Here is an 18,099-nt window from a genome sequence, read left to right as displayed (position 1 = left end):
AATCTATCAGAACTCTAGTTTTACAATAAAAAAATGTACACATAACTCACACATACAGCCCATCTGTTCTCTCTGAAAAATGTAAGCAATATTCTTACTATATTTTTATTATGTCTAGAACTGTTTTGGAAGCTTGTTTTCTACACCAGATTCTAAGACTTTTGTTCTTTAGGGCACTTAAAACACATTCTTACTTAAACTTACTCACTCACTTAAAACTGAAGCTTACACCTCTATTTCATGTGTAAGTGGCTTAATATATTTAATTTGTATTTAATTTATCTGAAGGTTTTAATTTGATTTCTGCACTCTGATCTCTCTCTGATCCTGTCACACCTGTGTGTGTGTCCTCATGTCACCATCCTGTCACACTGTATGTCCCCATGTCACCATCCTGTCACACTGTGTGTCCCCATGTCACCATCCTGGATTTGTGGATGCCCCATTTCCCTTCTCAGGATAAAGGTGAGGGGATCAAAACCAAGGGATGTGTCCCTCCTTTCCCTTCCCACAGCACTGGGACAGCAACAACTCCAGGCTCACACCATTCATTTCCTCAATTAAAAAACTTCATTTCCCCTTTTTCTTAAGCCTGAAAAAGCAGAGGGTGAAGGCACAAAAAGCTCCTGGAGCAGGAAGGACCAGAAGCCAGACCAGTCGTGCAGGTGATAAAATTTTATTACAAAATAGAGATGGATCAATATTGCTGGGGGAGTTTGGTGGGGGAGAGGGGCTCTGTAACACACACAGCACCCCAGGAAAAGAAATCTTCCCCCCCTCACACGTTTTCCAGGTCCCAATTTCTTCCCTATTGTGTTCATCTTGGATAATAAAGGATCACCTGGAAGAACCCACAAAGTCACACACAGCACTTTTGGCCTATTTACAGTGATTTTCTCCCTGTTTTCAATGAGAGGTGAGGCACCCACATTCCAGCCTTTGATCACTCCTTGCAAAGCTTTTCCAAGATGTCCCAGGGCACAGGGGATGGAGGGACCTTCATTTGTCATGAGTGTCACCTGCCTCCATCATCACTGCTCCCTTTTCCCTGGATTTCTCCCCAAAAACAGCTGCCCTTGGCCACCAATACAAACCCAGAGCTATCCACTCTGTCCATACAAAAATTAAAGAATAAAGGCCAAGGATTTGCCGTGGTTTTAATTTTTTTTTTAATTGTTGCATAGAGAATCATTTGCATGTGAGGAGTTTGCATACAGAGAGTGGCTGGTGCTAAAACACTTCTGCCCCTCATCAAATTAAAAAAAAAAATACATATTTATATATTTACACACACAGAGTCCAGGGGAGGACAAACAGAGGCTGTAGGGAAAAACATTCCCAAGATCAGCAGGAAAACTTTGTCCAATTCCCCTCGGATTCCAAGCTGCCTGTTGGTGGGTTTGGCTTTGCACTTTTGGTTTTGAGCAAACTGGTTTTGGGCTCCATCAGCATCACAGGGTGGAGAAAGGGGAATTAGGGATGGGAAGAGGAGTTTTCCTTCTCCAGAGGCAGAGGGAGGTGAGAGAATCCTGTGGGAGGGACACAGGTGGGGCTGATGGTGACAAAAATGGGGACCCCTGTGGCTTGTCTCCTGCACTGGGGAGCTTCAACCACAAGAGATGCCCCAAAAAACCATCTCAGAGCGTGGAGGGCTGGAAAACTGTCCCCCACTGCTGGGAAAACATCCAGCAATTCCATGGCCTTTCCTCCCCCCCCCATTCCCACCCTCCCTGGGGGCACAGGAGGCTCCTGGCCAAAGAGCCCCAGGAGCAGAGTTGGACCATGGTCCATCCCAAATCCTTCCTGCTCTCCTCTCCTGTCAAACAGACCCACAGGGTGGCTCTGCCCATCCAAGGAGCCCAGCAGTGGCTTTGGAAACAGCAGAGAGGAGTGATCTCCAAATTCCAGCCTGGGCCATGCCACACACCCAAATTTATCCAAGGAAAAACGAGAGAGGAGGAGGGTGTGGAACAAATCAATATTCTGCTGGACACAGCAGCCCCATGATTTGGTCCTGATTTATTTTCAGCTCTCACAGCTGGCTCTTGTTGTGCCCCAGTTTAACCCCTGGAAGGTTTTGGAGAACAGGGATGTGCATCCCATGGGATGGGGGAGGAGGTGCTGAACCTGTGAGGTAGTCATGTGATTCCACTCTGAACAGCAGGATTTACTGGAATTTGTTTCCAAGATGCTTTTTTCCCCTTTTCTTTTCTTTTTTTTTTTTTTTTTTCCCATCTCATGGAATGACAAAGCTCAGGCTCGGTGGGACCAGCAACCAACGAGTCCTTGTAGGATTTTGGAGAAGGGACCACTGGTGGATTCTGGCACACCAGACCTCCAGCAGTGGCTCTTTTGCTGTCCCTCAGGTGACTTCAAATCCCTGCTGGTCCTCCCAGACACACCTGAAGTCCAAATTCCTCTTGGAAGCAGAAATGCAAAGGACACAACCATAAAAACCCAGCCAGGCAGGGCGGGTGCTCTGTCCCAGGCTGGCTGCCAGGAATGGGCTCAATGGGACACAGGTGACACCTCTGTCACCTGCCTTTGTGCTGCCCCTTGTGTGAAGGGTGAGTTTGTCACAGGTCTGTTTTTCTAAGCCCCCACAGAGACTGGGATTGTCACCCAAAGAGAGCTGGGCACGGCTCCTGGCACGGCACGGTGCTGGTGTCACCTCCATGGTCACACCATGGGGGAAAGTGCCACACCCATGGTCACACCATGGGGGATGTGCCACATTCATGGTCACACCATGGGGGACAGTGTCACCTCCATGATCACACCATGGCACTGGTGGCACCTCCATGGTCACACCATGGCACTGGTGGCACCTCCACAGTCACACAGTGTCACATCCATGGTCACACCATGGCACAAGTTGGCACGTCCATGGTCACACCATGGCAATGGTGTCACATCCATGGCCACACCACGGGGGACAGTGTCATATCCAAGATTACATCTTGGCACTGGTGTCACACCCATGGTCACACCATGGGAGACAGTGCCACGTCCATGGTCACACAGTGTCACATCCATGGCCACACCACAGGGGACAGTGTCATATCCAAGATTACATCATGGCACTGGTGTCACATCCATGGTCACACCATGGCACCAGTGCCACATCCATAGCCACACAGTGTCACATCCATAGCTATGCCATGGCACTGCCAAAAAAGTCCAGGTGAGACCCACCACAGCCAAGCTGTCACATCCTCCTGGGCCTCACCAAAGGGACAAAACTCATCCCAAATCTGAGACATGTGGTCGCTCCTGGGTGACAAATAAACAGCAGGATTGCCGGAGAAAATCCCTTGGGAATCCCAGCTCCATGGGCCCGGTGGCACCAGGAGCCTGGTCAGGAGATCAACCTGCACTCAGGGGACTCTGGAACGAGCTGGGCTGGTCCCAGTCCATTGGAGAAGCAGCCAGAGCCGGGCAAGGCTGGCAGGGGCTCTGCCACCACCTCGCTCCGCCGCCTCCTTCCTATGTACAGGCTTCCCCTGGGGGGAGGGAAGAGTTTGAGCTGCTCTGGGAGAGGCAGGAAGGGAAGTGGCTGCTAATTCTGGTGTCTCTTCATGTGCAGGGCCAGGTGGTCGGAGCGGGAGAAGCAGCGGCCGCACGCCAGGCACTTGAAGGGTTTGGCACCCGTGTGCTTGCGGTAGTGCCGGGTCAGCTCGTCCGAGCGGGCGAAGCGCCAGTCGCAGCCTTCCCACGTGCACTTGTAGGGCTTCTCACCTGCCCAGGGGACACACACGGGGCACAGTCACACCTCACAGGTCACAGCTGGTGTGCCCATCCTCCCCCCCCCAAAAAAAAAAAATAGAAAATCCCCCTGGATTCTGGAGATGCGCACATTCCGTGGCGCTGCCAGGGCTCCCCAGAGTGCGCAGGGATTGAGCTGCACCAAGCAGGCCTTGTCCCTCTTCTCCCCCTGCTCAGCCTCCCAAAAATACCCCTAAACACTTCCAAAAACACCCCTAAACATTCCCAAAAACACTCCCAAACACTCCCAAAAACACTCCCAAACACTCCCAAAAACACCTCTGGGAGATAGTCAATGTCCTTGGAACTGCTCAGGGCCACCAAGGGATTGAGCTGCATCAAATGGGTCCTGTCCCTCTTCACCCCCTCCCACTTTGCCTTCTGGTGCTCTTCAAGTTCCTGTTGGTTTTGGATTTCTGGCTAAAACTAGCTTGTGAATTAGAGGGTTTTTTAAATAAAAAGGCAAAAATAAGGAAAGTGGAAGGCACCAGGAGGAAGACAGGGCTCTAAATCTAAATTTCAATCCAAAAACTCTAAATTTTTTTGTAACCACCATCCAGTGTTTGTGGCTGTCCCATTCCTGGAAGCGCTCAAGGTCAGGTTGGGTGGGGTTTGGAGCAACCTGACATCCCTAAAGGATCAGACAACCTTTAAAGACCCCTCCCAAAGCCAAACCATTCCAGGACCCCATGACCTAATGTTCCACACCTCCGAGTTCACCCTGCCAGCAGCTCTGCACACAACTATTGTTTCCCTCAAGGCATTCAGGTGATGTCATCCCCGTGCCCTCTCCCCCTCCCTCCCAAACACACCCATTCCCAAACCCTTCCATCCATTCAACCTTCCCACCAGCTGGGAACCGGGCTGGAAACGCCTCCAGCCAGGCCACGGTGCTGAACCCTGGCTGCAGCCCCGTCCCCACGCAGGGCGTGGTGCTCTCAAATATTGGTGCTGCTCTTAACAGCCTGAGCAAGCAGGCAGAGTTCAGGGAATGTGCTGACATTCCCGACCTCAAATATTTACCCTTCCCGGGGCCAAGTGCCGGGCGCAGCGGCGCGGCGGGAGCGCACGTCCGCACGCCTGCACGGGCATGTGTGCCCTGCCCTGCCCTGCTTCCAGGGATTCCTTCCTCCCCAGGATGCCAGGGAGAGCTTCCCGTGCTTCCAGGGAGCCTTTCCTGCCATAGGCTGCTCCGTGGAACCAGGGAATTCCAGAACAGCTCAGCTTGAAAAGGACAGGAAAGTTGTTCAGAATGGGTTCCACCAATTTCCAGGGATTCCTGTATCAACTTCTAGAGATTGCTTCCTCCCCAGGATTCCAGGGAAACCTTCCCGTGCTTCCAGGGAGCTTGTCCTCCCATGGGTTGCTCCATGGATCCAGGGAATCCTGGAAGAGCTAGGTTTGGAAAGGATTGGAAATCTCATGTTCCGCCCTGTCCAGAATGGGTTCTGCCAACTTCCAGGGATTCCTACATCCATTTCTAGGGATTCCTTCCTCCCCAGGGATTCCATGGAGACCTTTCTGTGCTTCCAGGGAGCTTTTCTTCCCATGGGCTGCTCCATGGAACAAGGAGTTCCAGGTAATCCTCAAGAGCTTGGCTTGGAAAGGATCAGAAAGTTTTTCATATTCCGCCTTGCCCAGAATAGGTTCTGCCAAATTCCAGGGATTCCTGTATCAACTTCTAGGGATTCCTTCCTCCCCAAGCTTCCAGGAAAACCTTCCTGTGCTTCCAGGGAGCCTTTCCTCCCATGGGCTGCTCCATGGAACCAGGAAATTCCAGAACAACTCAGCTTGGAAAGGAATTGGAAAGCTTTTCCTGTTCCACCCTGCCCAGAATGAGTTCCAGCAACTTTCAGGGATTCCTTCATCCATTTCTAGGGATTCTTTCCTCCCCAAGCTTCCAGGAAAACCTTCCCATGCTTCCAGGGAGCCTTTCGTCCCATGGGCTGCTCCATAGAATCAGGAAATTCCAGAACAACTCAGCTTTGAAAGGACCAGAGAGCTCTTTGTGTTCCACCTTGCCCAAAAGCAACTTTCAGGGATTCCTGCATCAACTTCTAGGAATTCCTTCCTCCCCAGCTTCCAGGGAAACCTTCCCATGCTTCCAGGGAGTTTTTCCTCCCATGGGCTGCTCCATGGATCCAGGAATTCCAGGAGTTCCAGGGAATCCTGGAACAGCTTGGCTTGGAAAGGATTAGAAAGTTCTTGTGCTCCATCCTGCCCAGAACCTGTTCCACCAACTTCCAGGGATTCCTGCATCAGTTTTTAGGGATTCCTTCCTCTCCCAGGGCTGTCCACAGAACCAGGGAATCCTGGAATGCCTTGCCTTGTCAGAGGCCTTACAGCCCATCTTTGCCAGACCAGGTTCCACTAGATCACCTTCCCCTAGATCCAGTCCTATCCAACCTGGCCTTGAATAATTCCAGGGCTGGGAATGCCACATTTGGCCAGGGAAGTGAAATCAAGTGCCTTGCTTGCAGTGGATAAAACAGAAAAATGTGGATCCAGGAACCTGGAGGAGGCAGAGCAGCACAAGCAGGTCCTGCTCCTCCAAAAAACCCCTGGGTGCTACTCTGTGTGAAAGGGATGGGGATTTTTATGGTCAGGTAAACAGCACTTACAAAAGGTTTACAAGGGGTTGGAGGGGGTTTATGGGACTTGGGACATGCCAAGACAAAGGTAGGATTTCCCCAAATTCAGGATTTGCCACAAAATAGGATTTTCTCAAAATATGATTTCCCCAAAAGCAGGATTTTCCCAAAATAGGATTTTCCCCAAAGCAGGATTTTCCCAAAGCAGGATTTTCCCAAATTGGGATTTTCCCAAAAGCAGGATGTTCCCAAAGCAGGATTTGCCCCTTGCAGCCCCACATTCTCCCTTCAGGTCCCCGGGCTGGGTCAGCCCCATTGAATCTCTTCCCTTTCAGACTGATATCCTCGACAGAAACCCGAGGATTCTCATTGTCCCTGGATTCCCATTGTCCCGGGATTTCCCATTGTCCCAGGAGCTGGCTGCCCCTCCCAGCCCAGAGCTGAACAAAGGATCCAGGCTGGCATTCCCAGTCTTAGCTGAACAAAGGATCCAGGCTGGCATTCCCAGCCCAGAGAGGAACAAAGGATCCAGGCTGGCATTCCCAGCCCAGAGATGAACAAAGGATCCAGGCTGGCATTCCCAGCCCAGGGAGGAACAAAGGATCCAGGCTGGCATTCCCAGTCTGAGCTGAACAAAGGATCCAGGCTGGCATTCCCAGCCTGGAATCAAACAAAGGATCCAGGCTGGCATTCCCAGCCCAGGGGTTTATGTTTAACCTCCCTGTGGCACTCAGGAAATGAGTGGTGGCTCCAGGAGAGGAAAGCACCCAGCCCATGGCAACGGGAAACCACGAGGAAAGAGCTCTCAGCTCTGGGTTTCTCAAGCAGGGAATGAGAGAAGGGACATTTTTAACCCTTTGGGTGATGGAGCTGAGGAAGGATTTGGGGTGAGCCTTTGGTGATGAGCTCAGCAAGGCTGAGGCTTGAAAGAAAACATGAGACTTAAAATATTGGGTGCAGAGATCCTGGGCCAGGATTGCAGGGTGGTCCTGGATGGCATTCCCTGCTTTTGCTCATCCCACACCACCAGCTCTCCTCCCTCACCTCTAGCAGCAGGGGAAAGGAAGGGGGCAAAGCCACTAGGATTTCCTGCCTCATTACTGGGAAAACCTGGAAAAACCACCGAGTTTTCCTGAATTTTAAACCCACCCAAGTTTTCCTGAGTACATCAAGGAGGTGCCCAACTCACAGATCCTGTCCTGGGCACGGAGCTCACAACAGAAGGGACAAGAGATATATAATTTAATTTAATTTAATTTAACTTTAAAACCTTGATTCCAGACTGTGATAAATCCCTATCAGCACTCAGCTCTGGGGACAACATCCTTCCTGTTCCTTTTTCTTTTTTTTTCCCCACCCTTTCCATGCTGTTTTCTAGCCCCCTCCTCCCCAACCCCTGCCAAAGAAACACCGTGGCTCAGGCACAAAGTGAAATTCTTTGTTTGAAGGGCTGATAAGGGGAGGAAGGAACAGAGCCAAGAGTCAGAACCAATTCCCAGCCACAGAATGGGCTTTGGTCGTTGTTCATAAAAAAGAGAAGTGAACTCTGGGCCCAGCTTAATTGCTCTCAGTAAAGATCAGCCCTCCTATAAAAGAGATTTATGAGGGCACTGATGGTTCCTGGACTACCTGGGGATCTGATAAGGTTTCAGGTATAATAAATGTTTTAATGAGGGCGCTGGGGCTTGAGTGCAGAGAGTCACGGAGCTGGGATTAAACCAGGGGAGCTGGGATTAAACAGGGGAGCTGGGATTAAACCAAGGAGTTGGGATTAGCCCAGGGGAGCTGGGATCAGCTTTGGGAAACTGGGATTAAACCAGGGGAGCTGGGACTAAACAGGGAAGCTGGGATTAAACAGGGGAGCTGGGATCAGCCCTGGGGAGCTGGGATCACCTCAGGGGATCAACCCAGGATAGCTGGGATCAGCCCAGAAGAGCTGGGATCAACCCTGGGGAGCTGGGATCAGCCCAGAAGAGCTGGGATCAGCCCTGTGGAGCTGGGATCAGCCCTGGGGAGCTGGGATCAGCCCTGGGGAGCTGGGATCACCTCAGGGGATCAACCCAGGATAGCTGGGATCAGCCCAGAAGAGCTGGGATCAACCCTGGGGAGCTGGGATCAGCCCAGAAGAGCTGGGATCAGCCCTGTGGAGCTGGGATCAGCCCTGGGGAGCTGGGATCAGCCCAGGGATCCCTGTTTTCACCGTGGCAGCCTCAGCAGTGAGGGCACAGCCCAGCCTGCACTGGCAGCCCCTCCCTGTGTGGGCTCAGTGGGGCTGGTACCCAAAGGGACACGAGGGGCTCCTCCCTCCCCTTGGGAGCCACAGGGAGACAAAAACAGACAAAAATCTACAATGAGATGCCCTGGTCTCCTCAGATCCTAAACGTGCCACACAACCTTCCTACAGCATCAGCAGCATAAACCTTGGGTAGGATTTGGGACATCTCAAGGGAAGAGCTCAGAGTGACAAAAAAATCAAAGAATCAAAGAACAGATCAGGGTGGGAGGGACCTTAAAAAATTCCATCCTAGCACCCCAATTATCCCAGCCCTTTTTGGGGTTGGTACCTGAGGCTGGCAGCATTCCCTTACCTGTGTGAGTCCTCTGATGTGCCTTCAGATGGGAGCTCTTGGTGTAAACCTTTGAGCAACCTGCAAGGGCAGAAAAAAAGCACAATTTCCCTGTAAGTAAAGGACTCTTGATCAATAAACTCTGATATTTGATAGAGCTGGGCCATGCAAATAAGCCTGGCTTGAGCTCAGCTTAACCAGAGAGTGTTTGCTCAGACTTTAACTCCTTGGAATTGTGCTGGGAATTAATGGGGGGAGAGCCAAGCACAGAGGTTCAACCCCCCTGATTCCACCAGCAGGATGAAAAATCTCAATTTCCTCACAATTCTGGCTCTGTGCTGCCCTGTCTCTCTGGATTCCAGCCATAGCTGATATCATTTTGCAGGGTTTTTTTTTTTTTCCTTCTGGGTTTTGGAACAGTCCTGGCCCAGCAGACGTGCTCCAAATGTTCCAGGAAGGAGGAAACAGCCAGGGACAGTCACAACTTGGCTTCCAGGTGCCAGAACAGAGCCAGGGGGAAGTGTTTTCACAAGACCAGCATGAACAGGTTTCATCAAAGACAGGGTTTAACAGAAACACCAAGACTGGGGGAAAGTTCCAACAGGGCAGGTTTAATTCCTCCAAAGTTTCAGCTGGATAAAGTTGAAGGAAGCCTATGCTGCCCTCCCTGGCCCTGCTGCTTTGTGTTTTGATGAGGACATTCAAATATGAATTTGAATTTTTATCACCTGCACGAGCAGCACAGGGACATTTTTCATCCCAGTGTTCCCCCCCAGCCCAAAGGAGCCTTGCCCAGGGTCAGCCCTGCTCCCACCTGCCCAGGTGGGGCAGGAGCTGCTTCTCCCCTCCCTGCCAGAGGGACAAGGGCTGCTGGCCCTGCTCAGTTTTGCTTCTGGTGCTCTGAAGCTTTGGCACCCCCTCAAATTTGGGACAGGGATCATGGAATGGTTTGGGTGGGAAGGGACCTCAAAGCTCTTCCTATTCCAGGGACACCTCCCACTGCTCCAATCCCTGGCCCTGGACACCTCCACCCACCCAGGGAACAATTCCTGCCCAAAATCCCAAAATCCATCTAGCCCTGTGGCAGTAGGAGCTGTTCCCTGTCCCTGTCCCTCCATCCCTTGCCTCTGCAGCTCTCCTGGAACCCCTTCAGGCCCTGGAATGTTCTGGATATGGGGTTTCCAATCAGTTCTCCACATCTGGTTCCAGGTGTGAAGTCTCCAAGCCCTTTCAGCTCCTCACACAGAGCAGATTGTGAGAATTCCTTCCCATTATTCCTGACTGGAGTCACCTCCAGCTGAACCTTGCAGGGAGGGATTTCATGGATCCCTGCTCCATCTCTGCATCTACACACCCATGATTTATTCAACACAGAATGGGGTTTGGGCATTTTTTTATTTGTTTTTTGTTGTTTTGTTTGGTTGGTTTTTTTGCACCACAGACCAAAATCTTCCTAAACCCAGCCTTGCCTTGGTGCAAATCCTGCAGGATGATCCTCTGGGCACTCAGACATGAGAAATCTGTCTCAGGTCTAATTCCACCTTTCATGTCCTCACCACAACCAGAAGGTAAAAAATAAAAAAATCCAGCACAAGCCATCAACCACTGGCAGCTTCTGGCTCAGAAAATCCCTGATCCACAGGGTGCCAGAGAGTGGGAAGGTGTGAGCACAGAAAGATCCCTCCTCTCAGCCTGGCCTGTTCCCCTGTAGCTGCTGGCACCATGGCTGGGGACAGGATCTGGAACAGGCAGAGCCTCTGGGTGACTTCCAGCCACTCCCAAGCCATGGAGTGAGGCTGAAAATCCCACAGGAATGAATCCCACATTCCCAAACCCCAAAACTGTTTGTTACCCCACAGCTGGGCAGCTCTGGGGAAGGGGGAGGTGAGTCCTGGCTCTGGCTGTGTGATTCCTGAGCCCTCAGGTGGGATCTCTCCGTGGGATTGGCTTCCCTGGTGTGTGCCAGGGGATCCCAGACTGGTTTGGGTTGGAAGGGGAGCTCAGACCATCCCACTCCACTGGTCCAGGTGGCTCCAAGCCCTGGCCAGGACACTGCCAGGGATCCAGGGGCAGCCACAGCTGGAGGGCTTGGAGCAAACTGGGACAGTGAAGGTGTCCCTGGCCATGGGAGGGGGTGGCATGGGGTGATCCCAGGGTCAGATTCCCAGGAACAGATTCCCAGGAGCAAATCCCTAAGTTCAGATTCCTAGAAATATATTCCCAAATTCAGATTCCCAAGTTCCAAATCCCAAGTTCATAAACCCAAGTTCAGATTCTCAGGAGCAGATACCTAAATTCAGATTCCTAGGAGCAGATTCCTAAATTCAGGTTGCCAAATTCAGATTCCCAAGTTCAGATCCCCAAATTCAGATTCTCCAGTGCAAATTCCCAGGTCCCAAATCCCAGGAGCAGATCCCTAAATTCAGATTCCCAATTTCTGATTCCAACTTCAGATTCCCAGGAGCAGATCCCTCAATTCAGATTCCCAAATTCAGATTCCCAGGAGCAGATCCCTAAATTCAGATTCCCAAATTCAGATTCCCAAATTCAGATTCCCAAATTCAGATTCCCAGGAGCAGATCCCTCAATTCAGCTTCCCAGGAGCATCCCTGGCTTTGCAGGACCTCTCTCCCTTTCTGAGCCATTTTTGCCAGAGCATGAAGGGAGAGGGGAGGGGACAAACCAGCAGCCACACCGTGCTGCTGGCCCCTTCTCCTCCCTGCCACTCCCCTGGGGCCCCACCCAGAGCTCCCCCCCACCCTCCAGACCCCCCAAACCCCCCGGGCCACACCTGGGTAGTCGCAGTGGTGGATCCTCCTCTTCTCCAGCTCGGGGTTGTTGCGCCGGTTGTACTTGGGGGGCTGCATCACCATGTGCCCCTGGGCCAGGCCCCCCACCCCGTTGGGCACTGGGGGGATCTGGGACGACTGGACCAGCTTGAGTCCAAAAGTGGCTTCGTAGGAGGGCGGGGGGGAGATGGTGTTGATGAGCTCGGGCTGGTTCTCGGGGCTGCCGGGCTGCGAGTTGGGGGGCGAGGGGGGCAGAGTCACCCCCGGGGCGGGGTAAAACTGCGCGGGGACGCTGCCAAAGCTGCCCTGTCCCTGCGGCACCGGGGCGAACTGCTTGAGGGGTCTGTGTGGCACGCTGGCCACCGAGCCCGTGGCCATGGTGACCCCGCTGAGGCAGCTGATGGCCGTGGTGCCGCTGGAGGAGGAGGAGGATCCCAGGCTGGGGATTTCGGGCATCTGGAACAGCTGGGGCTGCTGGGGCTGCTGGGGCATCTCCGCGGGCATCTCCTGCTTGACAAAGATATTGTTGACAGCCACGGACTGGGGCATGCTGAAGACGCTGGTGAAATCAGGCAGGGTCTGCGTGGAGGAGGACGAGCAGGACTGGGAGAAGCCGGTGCCGGGCTCGGTTTTGATCTGGGGGAAGGCAGCCATGGGCTTGGGGGGCCGGTAGAGCCCCGTGCGCAGGTGGGTGGTGTCGGGCAGGATGACATTGATGTTGACGCTGTAGGGAGTGGAGCTGGGTTTCTCCGTGGAGAAGAATTCGTCCACCACCGAGGCGCTGTCGCGGCGATATTTCCTGTCCTGCAGCAGGGGCGCGGGCGGCGCCTCGCTGGGCAGGTACTTGTCCATCTCTGAGCGAGCCTGCGGCAGAGGCGGGATGGGGACAGGGAGGGTGAGCTTGGCACACGGAATCACAGAATTCACGGAATCACAGAATTCACGGAATTCACAGAATCACAGAGTTCACAGAATCACAGAGTTCACAGAATCACAGAATTCACGGAATCACGGAATTCACAGAATTCACAGAATCACAGAGTTCACAGAATCACAGAGTTCACAGAATCGCAGAATTCACAGAATCGCAGAATTCACAGAATCGCAGAATTCAGAGAGTTCACAGAGTTCAGAGTTCACAGAATCAGAGAATTCACAGAACCACAGAGTTCACAGAACCACAGAATTCACAGAACCACAGAATCAGAGAATTCATAGAATCACAAAGTTCACAGAATCGCAGACTCAGAGAATCATAGAATTCACAGAACTGCAGAATCACAGGATTCACAGAATTGACAGAATTGAAAGAATCACAGAATTCAAAGTTCACAGAGTTCACAGAAATTACAGAATTCACAGAGTTCACAGAATTCAGAGTTCCCAGAATCACAGAATCACAGAATTCACACAATCACAGAATTCACACAATTGTTGGGTTGGAAGGGACCTTCAGGATCGAGTCCAATCCTCACCCTCACCCCTCACTAAACCATGGCACCCAGTGCCACTTCCAGTTTTTTTTTAACACATCCAGAGGTGGTGACTCCACCATTCCACTACTTTATCACCCTTCCTATAAAAAACTTTTTCCTAATATCCAACCTAATTTTCCCTTGGTGCACTTGAGACTGTGTCCTCTGGTTCTGTCAGTGCAGAAACCCAACCCAGCAGAGCACAGCCACCTTCCAGGGAGTTTTAGAGAGTGATGAGGTCACCCCTGAGCTCCTTTTCTCCAGGATAAAGAAACCCAGCCGTTCCTCACTTGTGTCCCAGCCCCTCACCTGCCCTAAACCAGCAGGAAATGAGGAACAGCCCAGGAACCTGAGCTGAGCTGAGTTAGCTCCGGGTCTGACTCAGCCAGACTCCTCAGGGCTGAGTCAGCATCCTCTGCCCCACTTCCCCCTCCCTATTTCCCTGATAAAGGGAGAGGATGCAGAAATCAAACTGATAAATGGAAGCAAGGTTTGGGTGCAAAGCTTTGGCCACAGGAGCAGCAGCAGTGAGCTGCAGGAAAGGGGTGAATCCACTCTGCTCTCCTTTAAACCCAGCAGTGTTTTATTCTTTAATGAGATGAGGAATTCTAGGACGGTGTCTTTAATTAATTTGGAATCATTTGGGCTTAGAAATTGAAGGGATGGTGCCACTAATTCACCTAAAATGGGAACAGTTCCTGCCTTCCTGCCTCACCTGGGCAGTGACTCAGCTCTGGCCTGAGCTTTGGGTTAGTTCTGGTTTTACAGAGCTGTTTTTACAAGCGTGGCTCCTCCAAGCTACCAGAACCTCTGTTTGCTTCTCCTCCTGATTCCTTCCTGCTGGAGCTGGATCCAACAGGAGCAATCCTCGAGGAATTTCATCCTGCTCTCTGCATTTGCAGTTCCTGAGCAGATCCCAGCCCTTAATTACCTGTTTCTGCCATGTCAGATCCCTCATTCCTATGGAGAGCAGCTGGAAAAGCACCAGGATTCCCTGGCAGAGCCCAGAGCTGAGCTCAGCCCACGCCCTGAGCTGAGCTTTCCAGCCCTGAACTGTGTCACCACGGTGCCATGGGCCAAAGTCAGCCCTGCTGCCACCTCAGGGCTACTGAACAAAGCTGGGTGGCAGCCAAGAGATTTCCTCTTTGCCCTCTGCAGGGTCAGGGTCACGGAGTTTCCACTCACTCTCAGAGCCTTTGCTGCTCTGGAGCTGTTCTGGTGACACAGGGCTGAGCTGGCTGTCACCCAGGCACGGGCACAGCCACCAACACACCCCAGGGAGGGGACTGTGTGTGTGCACAAATGGTGCTGGGAATCCTGCAGGAGCAGGGAGTTGTGTGTGGGAAAGAGCTCTGAGAGCAGAGCTTGGACTTGTCCTCATCAAATGTGGAGGTGCTGGGAGCTCCTGTCCTGGTTTAAGGAAGTTCAAACAGCCCCTCTGGAGAGGGAATTGTCACTCAAACAGAGCCTAAATCCTAATTCTGACCTGTGGAACCATGGAATAGCCCAGACTGGAAAGGATCCACCAGGATGATCCAGTCCAGTCCCTTTGGAGAGGAAACTCTCACTCAGGCAGAGCCTAAATCCTAAATCTGTGAACTGTGATCAGAAAGGATCCACCAGGATCATCCAGTCCAGCCCCACTAGAGAGGGAATTCTCACTTAGGCAGAGCCTAAATCCTAAATCTGATCTGTGGAACCATGGAATATCCCAGACTGGAAAGGATCCACCAGGATGATCCAGTCCAGTCCCTCTGGAGAGGGAATTCTCACTCAGGCAGATCCTAAATCCTAATTCTGTCACCAGGATTAGAAAGGATCCACCAGGATCCTCCAGTCCAGCCCCACTGGAGAGGAAACCTCTCACTCAGGCAGAGCCTAAATCCTAAATCCTAAACCTGTGACCTGTGATTAGAAATGATCCACCAGGATCATCCAGTCCAGCCCCTTTGGAGAGGGAATTCTCGCTCAGGCAGAGCCTAAATCCTAATTGTGTGACCTGTGGAGCTGTGCAATATCCCAGACTGGAAAGGCTCCACAAAGACCATCCCTAGTCCAGCACAGACACCCCAAAAATCCCACCCTGACTGACCAAACTCTCCCCCTCTGTCAGACACCACAGTGTTTTTCAGTGATGAAGCACAAGGCAATTACAGAAAAACATTTTGATTTAGAGATGACAGAAGAGGTGCTAACCCTAGAGAGAAACCCATGGATCACGGAGGTGCTGAGAAGCTGAGAGGATGGAAAAGGAGGATTTGAAGCCTTTGAGGGCAGAGCTGGCACCGGGGGCAGGTTCCGTGGGGAATCAGCAGCTCGGGATACCGAACATTCCTGAGCCATGAGCAGCTTTGGCTTTCCCTTCCTCACCCCCTTATCTCTGGCATTTCACTTTCTCACCTCCAGTTCCCACCGGGGGAAATCCTGCTGCCTCAGGGGAGCAGGGCTGGAAATGGGGAAAGGTGGAGCTCGGGGGGATGTTCTGAAATAAAGGATTCCGTGGGGTGACTTGGTGATGCTTGTCCCCCAAAATCGCCCCAAAATCCAGCCAAAATCACCTCCAAAATGACCCCAAAAATCCCCCAAAATCCCCCCAAAATCATCTCCAAAATCCTTCAAAAATAACCTCCAAAATCCCCCCAAAAATCGCCTATTTGAAGGTGACTTAGGGGAATTTGGGGTGATTTTGGGGGGGATTTGGGGTGATTTTTGGGGTGGATTTGGGGTGCCTTTTGAAGTGATTTGAAGGTTATTTGGGGTGAATCTGGGGGTGATTTTTGGGGGGGATTTCATCTGTTCTGTGGGTGTTGAATATGGAATTCTGCAGATTTTAGACCCCAATCAGAGATTTTCTCCCAAATTTGCCCTAAACCAGGACAGGGTTTGATGTCCCCCAACCTCCCTCCCTATGTTCTCTTGGGGATTTCCGTGTTTCCCTCTCCCAACAGGAGCAGGAGGAGGAAGGGGAAGGATTTAAAGGGAGCCACTTATCACCAGGATTTGAGGGAATTTGGGATTTTAAGGGAATTTCGGATTCCCTTAAAGGGATTTAAGGAAAACCACTCACCTCCAGGATGAGGGGGGGCATCCTCTGGTCCATCCTCATGGGGTGCAGCTGTGGAGGCAGGGCTGGGTTAGTGGGGTGTCCTCCCTGCCTTGGCCACCCCAAAAACCCCCCCAAAATCCCCTGGCATCCCTACAAGGTGAGAATGAGCTCACAAAAGTCCTGAACCTGCCTCCACCTCTCCCAGAATCCCACAGAATCCTACTCAATCCCACAGAACCCCACTCAATCCCACTCAATCCCACAGAATCCCACAGAGGGCTGAGGGCTCTTCCCAGACCCCTCAGATCCTTTCTCCAAGGTCAGCACAAAGGAAAGGGGAAGAGATCTGGGATTCCTGCAGATCCCAAAGCAGGATTTACCCCAAATCAACCTCCTGTGGGTTCATTCCACATCCTTCCCCTGCTCAATTCCAGCAGAATTTCAGATCCCAAGGCCTGGAATGATCAATCCTGGAAGGATCAGCCTGGAATGATCAACCCTGGAATGAATGATCAGCTGTGGAATGAATTATCAGCTCTGGAAGGATCTGCTCTGGAATGATCAATCCTGGAATGATCACTCCTGGAATCCTCATTCCACCCCTTCCCCCAGGCAGGGAATGAGCAGTTCCCTGGCTCTTTCTGGGAAAGACTGAGCTGACCCCACACACAGGATCAGTTCTCAGGTTCTCAGGGTGCTCAGCTCATCCCAACAGTGCTCGAGGTGTGAGCTGGTGGGGAAAGGTCTCCCAGATGAAGAGCCAGCAGGGTTTAGTGGGATCATGGCCTCAGTTTCCCTCCAGGCCATCCCAGGAGAGCAGGATGGGGCAGGAGGCACCAGGACTCCAGCAGGAACCGAGGGGCAGCAGCTCAGGGCAAAGGGGAAACACACAGAAACCTTCTGGGATCACTCACAGAACCCCACAAGGGTCTGAGCTGGGAGAGCTCCAAGCTCATCCCATTCCTCTGTCCCAGGACACTCCCAGGGATCCAATTCCATCCCAGCACCTCCCAGCCAGGAATATCCCAATATCCCACCCAAACCCACTCTCCTTGATTTCCAGCTCTCTTCACACATCCAGGAAAACAAAGTCAACAAAAAACTCCTTTTCCACAGCCAAAACACTGAATTCCAGAGGGATTTTGCCCCCAAAGTCACCCAAATTTGACCTTGGAGAAGCAACTCCTCAAGTTGGCAGAGAAAGAAAACCAGAATGAAAATGAGGAGAAGGCAAAGCCAGCACTTTGTCCAGCCCAGTGAGGCCACTGGACACCAGTTTGTGTCACTGGAGCAGCAGTGTTCCACCCAGCACAGCCAGACCTGGTGGCCAAAATTCCCAAAAAAGCCAAAAGCCAGGAAAGAGGGTGGGATGAGCTCAGGAGCAGCCCCTGGGAGGGCTGGGGGATGTGAAGCCCCCAGCCACAGTAAAACCAGCAGCTCCATGAGCACAGCAGTGCCATCCCACCTCTCCAGGGTGGATTTTCCAGGGTCAGAGTTTTCCAGTTGCTCATGGGGATGGACATGATCCTCTCCAGCCCTGCCAGCTGCCATAAATCCTGCAGGAGCCTGGGATCTCACCCTGGATCAGCTGTCCCAGCCTGGGGGAGCTGTTATCAGCACAGAGATCGATCCAAACCGAGTCCAACATAAACATTTCTTGGCAGGGCTCAGATAAACCCGGATTAAGCAGGAGCAGGGGGGGTGGGGCGTGGCTGCCCCCTGATCAAACACCTCCTAATCTGCAGGTGACAAATGACAAACGGCCCCGGGAGCATCGGTGGCACCAGGAGGGGGAACTGTGTTTGTTAAACAGGCAGCAGCCCTGGAAAGGGAAAAGGGGAAGGGAAAGGAAAAAGGGGGAAAGGA

At 52.2% G+C, this 18,099-nt stretch overlaps 1 protein-coding gene and 2 long non-coding RNA genes across 3 annotated transcripts in view; all 3 read right to left on the bottom strand.

Annotated features, from left to right (window-relative positions):
- Positions 1–1,647: 1,647 nt before the first annotated feature.
- Positions 1,648–3,110, bottom strand: LOC306808476. The gene is made up of 3 exons (XR_013776049.1): positions 3,031–3,110; positions 1,741–2,828; positions 1,648–1,706 (listed from the first exon to the last, which is right to left on the bottom strand). It is a non-coding gene; the product is annotated as an uncharacterized lncRNA (long non-coding RNA).
- A 364-nt stretch (positions 3,111–3,474) lies between these two features.
- The window catches only part of LOC306808459 (Krueppel-like factor 5), a 20,698-nt gene continuing 6,073 nt past the window's right edge, over positions 3,475–18,099 (bottom strand). The window contains exons 2-5 of the mRNA XM_079319071.1: positions 16,255–16,302; positions 11,715–12,576; positions 8,945–9,004; positions 3,475–3,738 (exon numbers count right to left, since the gene is read on the bottom strand). Coding sequence (XP_079175197.1) covers positions 3,560–3,738; positions 8,945–9,004; positions 11,715–12,576; positions 16,255–16,302 — 1,149 coding nt within the window. The 3' untranslated portion in view covers positions 3,475–3,559. The remainder of the gene's footprint in view (positions 3,739–8,944; positions 9,005–11,714; positions 12,577–16,254; positions 16,303–18,099) is intronic.
- Positions 4,595–5,967, bottom strand: LOC306808303. The gene is made up of 3 exons (XR_013775960.1): positions 5,858–5,967; positions 5,283–5,675; positions 4,595–4,916 (listed from the first exon to the last, which is right to left on the bottom strand). It is a non-coding gene; the product is annotated as an uncharacterized lncRNA (long non-coding RNA).

Source organism: Erithacus rubecula, assembly GCF_903797595.1.
Source record: "Erithacus rubecula genome assembly, chromosome: 15".
Classification (NCBI taxonomy): Eukaryota; Metazoa; Chordata; class Aves; order Passeriformes; family Muscicapidae; genus Erithacus; species Erithacus rubecula.
Note: the sequence above shows the minus strand (reverse complement) of the source record. Positions and strands in the feature narration are given on the sequence as shown.